Source organism: Branchiostoma floridae, chromosome 11, assembly GCF_000003815.2.
Source record: "Branchiostoma floridae strain S238N-H82 chromosome 11, Bfl_VNyyK, whole genome shotgun sequence".
NCBI lineage: Eukaryota > Metazoa > Chordata > Leptocardii > Amphioxiformes > Branchiostomatidae > Branchiostoma > Branchiostoma floridae.
The window spans coordinates 18,804,452-18,821,267 of record NC_049989.1 but is presented as its reverse complement, the minus strand read 5'-3'; the positions used below and the strand labels follow the sequence as shown (position 1 = coordinate 18,821,267).

The 16,816-nt window shown below is 42.0% G+C and overlaps 3 protein-coding genes across 4 annotated transcripts in view; 1 reads left to right on the top strand and 2 right to left on the bottom strand.

The window, feature by feature from the left end:
* LOC118425605 (transmembrane protein 116-like) overlaps window positions 1-9,075 on the bottom strand; it is a 39,690-nt gene extending 30,615 nt beyond the window's left edge. For both annotated transcript variants that reach the window (XM_035834552.1, XM_035834554.1), the window contains exon 1: window positions 8,662-9,075. The gene's annotated coding sequence lies outside the window, so the exon portion shown is untranslated. The remainder of the gene's footprint in view (window positions 1-8,661) is intronic.
* A 256-nt stretch (window positions 9,076-9,331) lies between these two features.
* Window positions 9,332-10,853, top strand: LOC118425607. The gene is made up of 2 exons (XM_035834556.1): window positions 9,332-9,555; window positions 10,141-10,853. Exons 1-2 carry the CDS (start codon window positions 9,470-9,472, stop codon window positions 10,790-10,792), a joined length of 738 nt encoding a protein of 245 aa, XP_035690449.1. The 5' UTR covers window positions 9,332-9,469; the 3' UTR covers window positions 10,793-10,853.
* Window positions 10,854-11,326: 473 nt separating this feature from the next.
* LOC118425606 (iron-sulfur cluster co-chaperone protein HscB-like) lies at window positions 11,327-15,362 on the bottom strand. The gene is made up of 6 exons (XM_035834555.1): window positions 14,972-15,362; window positions 14,083-14,179; window positions 13,780-13,869; window positions 13,189-13,330; window positions 12,640-12,687; window positions 11,327-12,213 (listed from the first exon to the last, which is right to left on the bottom strand). The coding sequence occupies exons 1-6, from the start codon at window positions 15,313-15,315 to the stop codon at window positions 12,122-12,124; spliced, it is 813 nt and encodes a 270-aa protein (XP_035690448.1). The 5' UTR covers window positions 15,316-15,362; the 3' UTR covers window positions 11,327-12,121.
* Between the last annotated feature and the right edge of the window lie 1,454 nt (window positions 15,363-16,816).

The window sequence follows — 16,816 nt, the reverse complement described above, 5'->3', positions numbered from 1 at the left end:
TAATTTTTGGGATGTCCTTGGCCTCTAACTGTGTATACTGTGTTGTGTCTAAACAGACTTAGTGAAGATTGTATGCAATGTCACACACAAATGTAAACGGGAGCTCATTTTTACTTACTAAACACACCTATAGTTTAAGTTCATTGATTTTTGACGAGTATTTGAGGACAACGCTCCTGGGTACCTTAATTCTCGGGAAGTCATTGGCCACTAACTGTGTATACAATAGATGTAAACAGACTTGGTAAAGACTTGCCTGTATACCATGTCATACACAAAGGGGAGGTCAATGAACCCCACCAGACAAAAAATCTGCAGCTGGACTCAAATCAAGGCTAAAGTCAGCTGCCTTCACCTTTTAAAGGTCGATGACTTCTAACAGACTAAAAATTTAGGACAAACGTTTATGAAGGTTGGGCAAACAATAAGTAAATGTATTTCAGTATGCAGGGATTTATTTTCGCGGTAGCGGGGAAACTAACTTTTCGGCAGTGGTTTTGCAGGGTTTGCAGTAGCACCATGCACTGTTGTCTCTTATGTCTTACTGTCATGGACAAAATGTTCACGGGGGTTTTAAGTTCGCGGTGAAGCAGCTACTATCTCGTGAGCAATTGGCCTTCTTGGTGTACATATACAATACATTATAATACATGTAAGACATAGTTTGAACTAGAGTTCGGCGACCTAATACCTCCATGAAATTTAAGAGCTTTCGTAAATTTCATGCAATTGACTAACAAATTAACATAATTTATGCATGGTGTTGTTCATCACTGACTAACGTACACATGTCACAATTATAAAATTCCCATTATTAATCATAAAGTGGTTTTGCAATTTTTACATAAATTATGCAAATAAGTTCCTCATTACCATATTTGGTATCTGCTTATATTCCACCTATCATAATTAACATGTGTTACATGTATTGAGGTCCAGTTATTGAAAACAATGGAACTATACAATTTCCTCATTAATTATGCAAATTAAGTCCTCATTTGCATAACATGTATATCATTATGAACATCTTTGCCTAAGCTACATGCATGCCTAAAATGCAGGCAATCCGTCGTTCCTTTCTGCAGTTATCCTCTTTGGAGTGTCTTGACAAAAACACCCCTGCAGTTCCACAATTAAATGTTAGGGGGCTGAAACTTGCCCCACTTGTTTATGGCACTAAAAGCTATCTACCACCTAAATGTCAAGACCATAGCATGTCTTCAACAAGAGATACATTGAAAAAACTGCTATGATAGAATATTCTCATCAATTATGCAATTGTGCTCCTATTTTGCATAATTAGTATTTCATTTTGTACAACATTGTCTGAGGTACCTACATACCAAAAATGATGAAAATCCGTTGTTCCCTTCTTGAGTTATCCTCTTCAGAAGTTTTTGACAACAATGCCCCTGCTATCCCAAAACTAAACGCTAGGGGGCCCAAACTTATGTCATTTCTTCCTGAGCACAAGAGCTATCTAATACTCAAAAATCGTGACCATAGCATGTTCAGAACACCGAGATAGCAAAACCGGAAGTTGCGCTGCAGTACCAAGGGGAGCCGCTAGGGGGCCCAAAATCTAATCATTTCCAGCTTTCATCACACCCTACCAACACACCAAGTATGAAACCAATCCATCCAACCGTTCTTGAGTTATTTTGTTTACACACACACACACACACACACACACAAACACACACACAGACACACAAACGAAGGGTAAACTAGAGTTCGGCGACCTCATACCTCCATGAAAATTTAGAGCTTTCGTAAATTTCATGCAATGGACTAAGACATTAACATAATTTATGCATGGTGTTGTTCATCATTGACAAACGTACACATGTCACAATTATAAAATTCCCATTATTAATCATGAAGCGGTTTTGCGATTTTTACATAAATTATGCAAATAAGTTCCTCATTACCATATTTGGTATCTGCTTATATTCCACCTATCATAATTAACATGTGTTACATTTATTGAAGTCCAGTTATTGCAAACAATGGAATTATACAATTTCCTCATTAATTATGCAAATTAAGTCCTCACTTGCATAACATGTATATCATTATGAACATCTTTGCCTAAGTTACCCGCATGCCTAATATGATGCAAATCCGTCAATCCTTTCTGCAGTTATCCTCTTTGGAGTGTCTTGACAAAAATGCCCCTGCAGTTCCCAAATTAAATGTTAGGGGGCTGAAACTTGCCCCACTTTGTCATGACACTGAAAGCTATCTACCACCCAAATTTCAAGACCATATCACGTCCAAGACAAGAGATACATAGAAAAAACTGCTATGATTTAATGTTGTCATTAATTATGCAAATTTGCTCCTATTTTGCATAATTAGTATTTCATTTTGTACAACATTGTCTGAGGTACCTACATACCAAAAAGTATGAAAATCCGTTGTTCCTTTCTTGAGTTATCCTCTTCAGAAGTTTTTGACAAAAATGCCCCTGCTATCCCAAAACTAGACGCTAGGGGGCCCAAACTTATGTCACTTCTTCCTGAGCACAAGAGCTATCTAACACTCAAAAATCGTGACCATAGCATGTTCAGAACACCGAAATAGCAAAACCGGAAGTTGCGCTGCAGTACCAAGGGGAGCCGCTAGGGGGCCCAAAATCTAATCATTTTCAGCTTTCATCACACCCTACCAACACACCAAGTATGAAACCGATCCACCCAACCATTCTTGAGTTATCTTGTTTACACACACACACACAAACACACAGACAGACACACAAACGCAGGGTAAAATATAACCTCCATGACATTTCATGGAGGTAAATATAACCTCCATGACATTTCATGGAGGTAACAAAGGTATTTATGTTACCTTGCCTAAGCGGCAGCCTCACATCCTGATTAAGTCGCCAGAACTAGTTCTGGACCTTGCAAATGTTTTACAAGTACACAAACATGGTGTTGGCAGGTCAGTCACCCCAGTCATCTGTTAATGTAAATGCGTTTAAGTTCGCGGGGATTTCATTTTGCGGCAGCGGGAAAAAGGACTTTTGGCAGTGGTTTTAAGTTCGTGGTAGCACCATGCACTGTAGTCTCTTACTGCCACGAAAAAATGTTCGCGGTGGTTTTAAGTTCGCGGTGAAGCGGCCACCGAGAAAACCACGAAATTAAAACCACCGCAAAAGTTTCTGCATTTACAGTACTCACTTCATGTCAGCCCCCTCTAAGTCTAACATAATTGGGGGTTGCCTATATGGAGGTTAGACATCCATGTTAACAATATTCAAATAATTGGGAGTGATTGCAATGTCTGTCACCTTTACCCCAGTATCGTAGAACAAAAGATGACCGCATTTCTGACCTAGTGGTGCGTTGAACATTTAACAACAACACAGGTGCCCATTACTAGCCATGGCTTTATTTCAAAAGATTTTGTGCTTAAATTTTAAAAATACAGGAATGAGGATTATAAAATGCCCAGCCAAGGTCCCTGTCAAAAAACAAACAGAAGAGTATTATATCTATACTACTGCCTGTGCCACTGCCCACGTGGCTTTACCATGCTAAGATGTCCCCTAATGCTATACCCCGCACAGGCTACAGTACTTAGTAGTTGTGTAAGCAATTGACATAACAGACACTGCTTTACATCATAGTCACGAGACACCTTTCCTTATCAGATCTAACCTTTGACCTCCCCAGGTGTAGACATTTTCAGGCTGCAGCCTGCCAGGTTATTGATTACATGACAACATACAGATCTTCAAATGATCAGTGACACCATAACGTCCTTGGTGACACTGATAGATAAGAGATTGATGAGAGGACACCGGTTCCATTCCAGGCTAGATAAACTGTGTCCTTGGGAAAGGCACTAATTTACTCACTCCACCCATCTGTCAAAATGGGTACCAGACTTATAATTACGCTGGGGAGGTAAAGTAACAGATCTGGCTACGCTTATATGATGTTACACATGTCCTTGGGAAAGGCATTAATTTCCTCACTCCACCCAGGTGTCAAAATGGGTACCTGACTTATAATTACGCTGCCTGGACTGCATAGCAGCACTACAGATTTGGCTTACAGTACTATTATAAGTTGAGAATGACTAGTGTGTAAGAAAGGAGTAGAAAAAGAAAGACACAGTATTAATATCCTGGCTACTGGGATTCAAATCTGCGCCAAACCCAGGCAGCTGCTAGAACACAAACCCAGCAACACAAAGTTTGACAAACAACTATGCCAAAGGCTCAGAGCCGTTTTCCATGGTCGGTTTGGCAGTGCTTGAACCCCACTGTTACACTTGGGAGGGAGTCGACCTTTGCGAGTTGACGAAAACCAACAAAGAACACACATCTGTCAGCTGGCTCAGCTCTTTACCTTTGATCAAATTTTCTTCTATGCTGCGCATGTACGTCGTCTACATTGTAGCTTCTCCTATCAAGCTGAGCACCATTCTCCTCTGGTTCTGAGGCTTAGGGGTGTTTTCTGTATGTATAGCCGGTATAATTGTATAGCCGGTATAACCCAGCCCTTTGGCGAAACACACCAGCTTCTGTATCTGTTTTGGCGTAACACACCAGCTTCTGTATCTGTTTTGGCATAACACACTGGTCAGCTTCGCAGGCATGCAGCGCAGCAGCAGCTGGTTAGATTACACTGAAACCTTTGCACATCTATCTGCAAATACTCTTGAAAAACTTGACGAAGATTCCCCTACTGTGCTTCAGGTGGTAATAAATTTGTTAAGACCATTTGTTAAGTCTTGGCCTAGTAAAAAGACAGGCTTTTTGATCATGAGTTTTTGCCGCCAGAATCAGCTGCCTGGATTGTGCATCTCCAGCTGGATCTGTCATTTGCACAATAATTTGCAGTTCGTAAAAAAACGGGTGTTAAGCCCTATCCAAACCGAACTGGAAAGTTCTTCATACAGATAAAGGCATAGGCAGTGCCGGTAGCAGTCACCGACAAGCAGCCGGTAGTGTCGCGGGCTTGGCTAACTTGCGGGTGCGGAAGGTAGGGTCCGGCCATTGAGGCAAACCATGAAGTTGAAGCCCAGATCTGGACTCACTGGACGGATCAGCCCCATGGAAGCACAGTGTGAAGACTATCCGACTACTGCCTACCCGTGACAGGGATCCCAGTAGCAATATAATTACAAATGGATACGACGGATACGACGTCGATACAGCACAGACAGAAAATGGCAGGTGAACCATATTTGCGCTTGATATTTCGTCATTTGTTTTCACAACCACTACTCAAACTTCAAACATCATGAAAATCCAGCCACAGGTTCTCAAGTTATGCTCTTGACCTTCATACAGACACACACAATGGCATAACCGATTTTATAACGTCCTTGACAAAGGTAATCATGCCTGAAGGTAAATTACTCAATGGCTACTTGACAATTATGGCAAATCATTTAGTCTGCTTGGCCATTTCCTAAAGTACAAAACTGTTTTAAGTACGTATACCTCACTACAGATAATCGTACTACTAGTAGGCTATATGGGGATGCCCTCTCCAACTCACAGAGATCAGAACGCATGTGCGGCGACAGGAATTCTAGGAAATGTGTCAAAGGTAAAGGCCCCGAAACGAAAACCGTCATTGTCCCGACCAAAATTGCTTAGATTTGCATAACAATGTCCAGGTGTTTTTTTTCCAAGCCTTTACCTGTGACATATTATGTAGAATTCCTGTCGCTGCACATGCGTTCTGATCTCTGTGACTGAGGGATAATTTGATAAATTATGATTAGAGAAAATTTTAGACTTAATGTCAAAGGAGTTAGCCCAAATTGGGTTGCAAATAACTCAATAGTAGAGTAGAGTAGAGTTTCTTCGGCCAGGTATAGGAAACGGCTAGTTCCATTTTAGGCCGATCTTCACTTCTACGTCAGTCATTTCCAGTTTGTGGGGGTTGTCTAGAGCTCGGTAATCGAAATGGCTGCCTAACAACTCTGGCGAATGATTTAGTCTATTTGGCCATTTTCTATTGTTGTTTTCAGAAGCCCATGGAGGCTGTTAATTAAAAGACTTAGATAATCTCCAAGCAGATGCTATGGTGACGTAAGGTAGTATCAAATTTTCAAAAGCTGGCAAAGGAGTGTAGCCGGCCTAGCCAATGAACACTCAAACCTAGCCAATGAACACTCAAAAAAGGCATTTGACACCGTGGATCAGAATGTCTTATTACAGAAACTGTCCTGGGTTGGTGTACATGGGGTTGAGCATCACTGGTTCACTGATTACTTAGCTGGAAGGGAACAAACTGTTAGTCTAAATGGATGTGAATCCGACTTCCTACCAGTTACATTAGAGGTACCCCAGGGCTCTATTCTGGGCCCCCTACTGTTCATTCTGTACATAAACGACTTACCTTCATCAGTCTCTACTGTATGTAAAGTATGTCTGTATGCAGATGATACTGCTATTTTCTGTTCCAGCAAGGACGCTAGAGTCATAGAGAACACCTTAAACTCTGAACTAGCAAACCTTGCCACATGGCTACATTCAAATCGCCTAACACTGAATGTCGCTAAGACTAAGTGGATTCTATTCGGTAGTGGTGGGAAGCTAAGAGCAGTACCTCCACTTAGACTCCAAATTGATCAGGAAACAGTTGAACAAGTGTACAAATTCAAATACCTAGGTGTTCTCCTTGACTGCAATATCTCATGGAACGAACACATTGACATGGTATGTTCCAAGGTATCACAGAGAATAGGTTTGCTAAGACGCTTAAGATCATGTCTCACAGTCAACATTTCAAGTATGTTATACAGATGCATGATTCTACCACTACTTGAGTATTGCGACATTGTTTGGGAAAATTGTAACATCACCAAGCAGCGACAACTTCAGGTTCTTCAAAATCGAGCTGCCAGGGTCATCCTACTAATGAAGCGACGATCCAGTGTCCAAGACCTACATAGCAGACTCAACTGGAAGTATCTTGCGCAGCGGAGAAAGGAACACATGTGTGTGATGGTCTTTAAATGTATTAACGGGCTTGTCCCGACATACCTGGATACCACCTTTGTACACAACCACCTGTTACACAGCCATAACACCAGACAAGCCTCTTTGCTCCATAAACCCAATTACACAAACACAGCTGGCCACCGCACATTTGCATACAGAGGAGCAACATATTACAATACCCTTTCGGCGGACATAAGACATGCACCAACTCTACGGCAGTTTAAAGCTGCTCTAAGACACACTACTCCGCACATGGACCTCTGACCTCCACCGTTGACGTTTTTTGTTGACCTCGACAACTGTTCTTGGTAAAGACGCCTCGGTTTATTTGTATATATTGTTTGTTGTCCTCTGGTTGTCTTACTGAATGTAACACGTTTCGTTTTTGTTATTTATGTAGTGGGCCCCCTTGGAAATCAACTTCAAACAAGTTGAAGGGGCTACCCACATGTTTTGAGATGAATAAATAAATAAAATAAAAAAGACCGGCTTATAAACAAAGGTTCAAACAAAAATACACTCTTAAATAGCAGTTGCCAGCTTTTGATACTATACCTTTGGCTACCGTAGGACCTACTTGGAGCTTATGCAAACGGGTTCGCTTAAAAGGCTGGGCTGTCTACCGGGCCAGGCTACCTGGCCTGTCTACCTGGCCTGGCCATTACGTCAGGCTACTCAGATCCCCCCATTCATAGCCCCATCATGTGGCACTCAGCCAAAATAGCTGATTGACAGGCATAGCAATTGCTAATTTCAAACCCTGCCAGTGCATGCAGTGACCTGAGGTTGGCCTGTCCACTGGCTGGACCCTTCGGGAATGTGTCTGGGAGGCCTTCCTTTACGGTATGTCAGGAACGCATTCAAGTACTGTGTACAAGCGCTGTGTTCGGTACATGCTTTAGGTTGTTAGACCTAGAAAACAGAGGTCCTGGGTTCAAATCTTTTGACATGTCACAAAATCTGTGCTGATTACTTTCCCCACTCCAACTTGTACAAGGGGGTTGGAGAGAATATTGGCAGTGGAAGGACTCAAGGAGAGGATTGGGCTCTGTCCTGGACACAAAAATTATACAGTGGATAACAATCCACAGCCTCAAAAAGGCCTTGTGACTACCGAGATTGTATATGTCAACATGGAATACTAGCATAGTGAACAAGGAGGTACATGTAATGATACCCCCCTTGGTCAGTACAAGTTTGGCTTTACAGTGATTTATGCTCTTTCTTCTTGTTGCACAAGCTGAGATAGTTTCTGTTCTAGAAGACAGATATTCAATAAAGAAACGAATTTCTGTTGCTGGCAAGCCCATTCTTACACACAAACACACACACACACACACACACATTCACACACACACAAACATACACCCACACAGTACTGGTACTTGTGTTCCTGACACGCTGCAAGCAAGGCCTCCCTGAGACACATTCCCAAAGGACCCAGCCAGTGGTGGACAGGCCAGCATCAGGTCACTGGCAGGGTTTGAGATTAGCAATTACTATGCCTGTCAATCAGGCTGAGTGCCATATGATGGGGCTATGAATGGGGGGATCTGAGCAGCCTGACGTGATAGCCAGGCCAGGTAGACAGGCCAGGTAGCCTGGCCTGGTAGACAGCCCAGCCTTTTAAGCGAACCCTATGCAAACTATTAATTATTTATATAACCGTTAGTAAATAAACGCACCTCTGGTCATCTACTGGTGTCCATGGCTGCTTTCCTCGCGCTCAGAGTCTTCCAGTAGGAAACGAAAATGTCACCACGATCTCTTACGTCAGTCAAGTCTTTAATTAACCAGTCAGACGACCTTTAGGTTGAAGAGTCACAACTTGCACCCTGAGGCTGTAGCCAGGTGGTACGGCCCGGCTGACCAGAACGAATTTTAGCGCCCCTTTTACGACAACTTCGCAACTCGGAATTTCACTCCAAGGCAGCCAGTTAGCTGTAAAAACTACTCATGTCGACGAAACAGAAACAATGTTTAGATGACAGCTCTACGGTACATCGTAACGCCACGGAAAGTGAAGAAGATGCGCCATTATTTGTTGAACTTTGGCACGCGTCTGACAACCTAAAGGTCATCTTGACATAGACGATTCCAAATGTGAAAGTGGGTCATTTATAAAATTTCATACAATATCAGATAAATATCTATAAAATTCCAACTAGAAAATTGAAAAGTGATTTAAATTTGAAAATTACTAATTTTACATGTTTATCATTGATTGAATAGCAATATATTTGGCAAATATTTACTAATAAACACCCCCATGATGCAAGAATGTCTTGAATGTAATCATCTGTTCTACAACATCAAAACGTACCAAATTCGTTTATCGTACAAAGGATTAAGCTACTCAGCTAAATATAATATGGTCAAAAAATATCTACGCAATGCTATATACTTTGTAGGCACCGGTTTTGACATTTAAAAGCTCAATTTTGGTTAATGATTTGCTTTTAGTGTTTTTGTTGGTTTCTCGCGGTCGTCAAAATGGCGGGTCTTGTAGCAGACTACGATTCGGACGATTCTTCGGACCCGGAGAACATCAACAAAGAGCAATTTGAGGGGACTAACAGGTCTGTAGATTATAGATGAAGAAGAAATGAACACTTACAGGCTGAGAGTAGGGTCCCAGATGACATAGAAGTGTTGTTTTTAAAAGCTCCTTGGTCGTATCAAGGACTGTCCTTGGTCAAGACAAGAGTTTCTGTTGTGTGCTTTTCCTTGTGTGTTCGACTTTATTTATCAGGAAATGTTCCGGATTCTTTTTCTCGATCTTCCTTTTCAAGATACTGACTCATATAACTTCCCAGAATAACGCCCTAAATAGAGACGGAAACTAGCACCACTGAGGTAGTCACTTCGATATGATCTGTGAAGCTCAGTAAGGAACTGAGATGGGCTAGGCGTTGCTGACATAGCGTGCCCTCCTCCCCCATTTTTGTTTTGGCCTGGATGCCAACCTTTTCCCAGGGCCTACGCAGGCCAACTACCTTGGCTTTAGGGCCAACATGCAACAAGGAAATTCTGCACCCCCCAACCCGCTAAATAATTGTCAAGCTACTAAACTAGGTATTCTTACAAAATGGTCAGATGTTCCAGCCATCTGCTGTATACCTTCATCAATATACAAGCATAATTGTCCTTTTGTTTTTTTACAGGGAAGACCGTAAAAGAACGAATTATCTAGAAGGAGCATCTTCATCATCTTCTGATTCCGAGGACAATGCTGTATCGCCTGATGATAGCAAATATGCAACAGAACAGAGACAGAAACTTCCATCTCCAAACTTACATAACCCAGGAGGGAGAACCATTTCACAGACTAGTAAATTGCCAAACCCATTACTAGGGACTCCTGCCTCGCTGACGCACGACCGAACGCCCGCGGGACAGAGCGCCTCCATTTTTCACAACCCGTATCGGATCGCGGAACGAGAGAAAGAGAAGGTCCTGGAGAAACACGTGAAGCTGACGCCGAACGAGAAACCCGCACACATCGCCGGGAAGAAAGTCTGCTGGAACTTCCGCAAGGGGAGGTGTCGGTTCGGACACAAATGCAAGTACGCCCACGACAGCGATCTCCCCGCCTCACTCCAACACAACGAGGCCCCCACAGGGACTGTAGCTACATCCGCAGGGTATTTTGATCAGCCAGAAGTGCTGAATGATGAGGACCCAGATAACCCTGTACAGCACAGGAGAAAGAGACCAGGGCTCAGCCAGACTCTCCACCCACCCAAGAAAAGCATCAAGGCGTACCAGAAACAGCAGGCGGTGGAGAGGCCGTGGATGGCTCAGAAGAGGAGCTAAGACTCGGAGTAGATTAAAGCAGCAAATCCTCTTTGGAATGAAATAAATATATCCAACAGAGATAATGTGTCCATCAGTGTCCTTTTTGTAATGTAGCTCACAAGTAAACAATATTTTTCCTCATTGGCTGTTTTCCTTTATCTTCACATGCTAACATAATTTAATACGCATAGAGAATCAAGACTGGGCCACACAACTGCCTAAGTTCCTTGGAGACAAGTTTGTTTTGTTTTTGCTTGGAAATTGATAATATGATAGACTCTCAAGGTGATGTACTGGCCTTCTTGAAAAGCTGACATGTCTTGTAGTTTTGAGAGATGAATCTGAATTGTATTTATCAAAGGCCAGGGCAAGAATTGCAACATACATGTACATAGTACATGTATGTTCAATACCGGGCTGTAACTACAGTAATGGAGTGATCTGCAAGGGGGCAATGGTATCCGGGTTAGACTTTTCCCTGCACCACAGGAATGATGGTTTGTACTAAGTGAAGGGTTGCTGCCGGGTCAAAACTCACAAACAAAGCACGGAACAAGATTTTTTTTAATTTATTGGTCACAAGTTGTACAACACTTACAATACAACAAGAGTTGGCCAAAAACCCCTGCACAAGTTTTACAATTACTGAGTGTGGTACAGTAAAAAAGGGCGTGTGCATGTGGGACAATAAAACAGCAAAGTTGTCTTTATACAATGTGTGTAAACAATAAGACAAGACAAGCTGGTAAAGACATATAGGGACTTATAAATATATCTATAATTGGAAAATCCGTTCAATGGACTGCACATAATATAAAACATTCCTTGACTTTCAAACATAGCTAGTTGTTGGAAGACTTTGTTTGGGGAAAAAGAAGTTTTAAAGATGAGCAGAAATTGCACATGTAAATGCTGATTATCTACCTTTAATATAACTTTCAAAGAAATTACTTTGAATTTTGTGCGTACATACCAAGAGAGTGCTCATGGTGTGTTTACAAAAAGACTGCAGTTACTGCTTTAAAAAAGTTTAATTCTTTCTATATACATGACATATACATAATTATGCAGTTTGGCCCCATTCACACTTGTGCATGTATTCAAATCTGCATGAGATTTTTTAAGCCATTGTTTGTTGAAATACGTAAATACCGTTTTTATTTACAATGGATATAGGATACCTCGCAAAAAAAAGGAAACTAACGTTCGCGTTATATAATGACACAGTAGAACTTCATGATATTAAAAGACAAAACATTGATTGTCATATTAAATGGTCTATAATCATTACAAACTAGAAAAGAGTCATTGGCTATATAGCTATTTGTGACATTTCCTTGAAGATGCCTAAGATGGTGGCAGCCTCTCCTTGACCTTGTCCTCGATGTTACTGTAGTATTGCATCCTGGTCAAAATTTCCTTAGCTCTACTCACATCCCCTGGAAGGGAGAACAACAGTTACCATTGTCTTCATCGTCATATGCAGGGAGATCAAACGGCAAAACCGCCTGTCTGGATGTACCCTGCTTTCTGGACCGCCACTCTTAGTTCCTGTGGACGCCCCCCCGAAACTAGCTGTCAGCCAATCAGAGAATAGGCATTTCGGTTTTCAAGGTGGTCAAGCATATATAAGGGTAATCTCATTAATATTTATAAGCAGGGCAGTCAGGAACTAAGGGTGACGGTTGAGAAAGCAGGGTATATATCCAGACTGGGGGTTTCGCCATTGGATGTCCCTGCGTAGGAGGATGGATTGTCTTCAGTCTTGAAGGTATTGCTTAACATCCTTAACATTTGTATATTTTGTATTGTAAAGTTTTGAAACATTTATCAGTTGTTGCAATATTAGTGCAAGTTGAACTCACCTTTATCGAAAGCATCTGACAGTTCCTTACAAAGTCTGTCCAGCTTTTCTGAGTGAAAAAAAATGACAGCACATAAAAATTCAATCATAATTACATTCGTCAAAACAGGAAAATACACTGGCATGTGAATGAAGCATTTCACACGCATTCCAGGCAAAAGTCCTTGATATGTACAAACAAGTACAGTGAACATTGAACCAAGTTATTGAATGAATGAATGCAAGGCCTGTTACCATTTCCAGTAGCAATCGACAGTGGCCATCTAGTGCATGATAAATACATTAAAATAAGTCTATGAAAGCCCAAGTTATCGTTCGGTCCAAAACACCCATATCAAACATTAACATGGCCCAGGTATGACAAACATTGCTTCCTAATATTTGTTTGGAGACTATTGTTTGTAAATGCAGAAATGTTTGTGGTGGTTTTATGTTTGCAGTTTTTGCAGTTGCTATTTTACCGCAAACTATTTTGCATGATAGTTTTTGACTACAGTCTATGTAAATCCCTGCAAACTTAAATGCATTTACAAATCCAGTAATAGCACACCTCTGTTTTCCTCCGCTACGCTCCTGACCTCCTCCTCCGTCTCTGCTTCTCCCAGTCGTTCGTTCGCCTCCATCACTTCCATCAGCAGCTCAGGATCCGACAGCTTCTCTCCTTCCTCTATACTCTCTCCTTCTAGTTGTAACTAGGAAACAGACGAGAAAATAGGAAATGTAATAAGAATATTCAATATTCATTAACAATCATACATGTTTTTTTCTTTAAATTTTAAGTCTAAATGGAGTGATTATATATCAATAATACATGTTGTGAGCTTTCAGACTTGAATTTGTGAAGCTCAATAACATACAAAAAAGCAAGCTTTTCATAGACTCTGTCCTGTTGCCTCTTGTATTAGCATCAAAGCAATGGGTTTCTTAGAAAAGTGTTCACAACTCTCTATTGTCAGTTTTACTCAAGCTCAGATTTGTGGACCTCAATTATCATCCATCGGCTGGGACAAACTCTATATTGCACTGAACACTTGACGGTGAGTTTGGTGACCTGTTAGTGTTAGCCTGACCAGCAACCATGTTTTATAAAGCTTAATGTACAAACAAATAGTTAAAATAACAAAAACACGTAGCTCTGTACCATGTAGAGCCCTCTACTGAGGGGCTTCTGCAGAGTCCAGTAGGCCTTGTTCACCCAGGCTGACTGAGCAGAGGCGTAGTCCTGTTCCACCTGTCAAGTACAAGATTACAGAGAGGTTCTGTTTTCATCTTAATGTATCTTAAAATAGCGAAAACATATCAGCAGAATAACATACAATGATGTGTACAAGGGGGAATTAATGGCCTTTTGAGTTCAACTTCTTTGACCATATATGAAGTTAAAGTTCCCGGTGCATGCATGTTTGTTTGTTTGTTTGTTTGTTTGTCTGTGTGTTGTCCTCACCTCCCCATGTTGTGAGAACCTGTCTGGGTGCAGCAGCCGTTGGAGATCCTTGTACTTTACTGAGAGTTTGGTGTTGTCTACGTCAAATTTCTTGGCACTGAAAAGACATATACCAAATTAACATACCTATTTAAGCATCAGTGAAATTCAAATACTGCATTGCAACAACACAGAAATGAGAACTGTTGACAGACAGTTATTCAGTCCTTACCAGGCTTCACATGTCAGAAAAAAATGTCAATTTGCCAAACAGACAGATACAACACCAGATCTAGAGGAGTAAGCTCAGGTCTTTCCCTAGGTTTGTAAACTTAAAAGCTTCCAAACCGGTCACTCATCTGGCATGTTATCTGGATATTTGGCCACTTTCTGGAGTCTGGGACTAACACATGTAACGTTACAGTGTATAGAAAGACACACACGAGGCGAAGTTCTTGTAAATGCAGCGTGAAGTGTTGTTGGGACCCCACCCTGCCATGCAGTCCTCACTCAAAGACTGACAAAACCTTTCTACACAGATAAAAAGTCCCACACGCCATCCTCTTGGACCTTGGGGGTTGCAGTGAAGTAAAAATGATATCATATTGATATTAACATCCATGATACCATGGCCATACGCACACACTTTTACTTGACAACAATAAGCCTTCTCACATTAAGGCACACAAAAAGTACACAAAGCCCGTCTGGACGTTATTATGCAAATCGACAATGACTCTTTACTTTTTGTGTGCCTTACCCTTTGACATATTACATAGAATTCCTGTCGCCGCACATGCGTCCTATTATGTGAGAAGGCTTATACAACAAAATCGGTGAGTTACATCATGTCGTTACATCATGGCCGGTCTATATGAATCTTATGCAAGTAAAAAGTGATGAACATTACCAGTCCATGACGTCGAACAGCGTGGCCTGCGGAGCTGGCGGCTGGACCATCTGACAGAACTCACAGAAGAACCAGCCTGTGGTCTGTCTGCTGCAGCTCCAGCACGCTCTGCTCACACTGCAGTAACTTCTCATACGCGGGAGCAAACTAGCACCGACTTCGGGAGGGAAAAACGGAGTTCTAGAGGCTTGTTTAGACAAGAAGGACGTTGCCTGTATTGGGGTTAGATGCCTCGTGGTTGTCTTTGAAAGCAGAGATATAGTCCTCTTTTGTTGAAGGATGAAAGCGGCATTTTTGTCGAAAAAGCAGCGTCGAACACGAGAAAGTGTGAGTTTGGCAGCCATGATGGTGACTTGTAACCTTTGAACTTTCACCGGCTATGGTGCCTCCTTGAAGTCGAAAGAGCCTCCTAGCATGTCATTCTCAAACTGCAGGATCTGCTTTACTAGTACATATACTTCGGAGATCTCTTTAGTGTCACTGTCGAAAGGTAGTGGATCCTGCCTGAAACGTTTGACCGTTTCCAAAAATCATATCCAGTTGCTTGAGTAAATTTTACTATTTGGCGTATCCTATTTCCTGGGTGCCTAACCTTCGTCGACATACTTGGGGCATAGTCATTAGTTGGCTCCTAGGGGATTCGAAATCTTATAGGGAGTTTTAAGATTAAAAATTTATAAGATGGCACAGAATGGAATGAAGTACCCTTTTATTGCATTCTAAACTACAAAACCTTGTTCTTTCAATTTTGAAATTTTAAAGTGATCCACATTACATTACTTGCACAACGGATAACTGCACACTTCTGTCCCGGTGTGATGCGGTCCAGTTGAATAACTTCGTTTTGTTGCACCATCCGGATAATTGCACACAATTTGCTAGCAAATGGGGGTGCAATTAAACGGCTTCTACTGACAATTTATCTTCGTGTGTAGGTCATGTGTCCCTGTCCCTGGTGCTGAAATACCTGTTATAGAGCAGAATCTGTTTCCAGGGGTCAGAGGGCACATGCTGATGGTATAGGTGCACTCTCGCCGGATTTGGTGCACGCTTGCGGCATTGTGGGGTTTGTTCACTGCGACACTGTTTTGTTATTTTCTCCGAGTTTTTATAATTTAGATATTGCGTAATACGTAAAAGTAAGACGTAGAAGACGACAAAATACACAAAAAGTAAGAAAATTCGTTCTTTATCTTTGAAATTCCTGGAGTATCTTGAAGCTTTCGAACCCCGCAATACCGCAAGGGTGCCCCAAGTCCAGTGAGAGTGCACCTTATGAGTCAGCTAAACTGTGTGCAGGCTACGTCTTTCAGGGATGTTCCCCTACTGAGATCATCCAGTGTCCGTCTGTACCGGTCTCTCTGCCACCCGCGTGCGGGTTTCCCAGAAGCCTGGGACGTCTTAATAATCACCAAGTGTATTTTTCCAGCCAGTAGGTACCCAAATTATGAGTAATGAGGCTGTTTAACGTGGTCGAGGCACCTCCTCGAGCACGGGACCCCCGATTTCGTGGAAAGCTTCGTGAGGCTACAGGAATCCGGTCGTCCTTGGTTGGGGGTCTCCCATCCAAGAACTGACCGGGCCGCGCATTGATTAACTTCCAAGATCGAGGGATCGGATGTACCAACGCGCCACGCGGCCGTAGATACTCTTTGTTTGTCCTACGACATACGTGTATGCGTGGATGTTTTTCTTTGTTGTGAACTAACTCGTGCTGGGGTCGGGCCGTGTTCAACAGACCTCGTGCTGACAAAGTCAACAAGGTCTCTCTTTACTTCAGCTCTGGTTTTCCGACAAGGTTAATTTACTTCTTGTGAGGTACCCCCCCCCCCCCCTCCGTTTAAA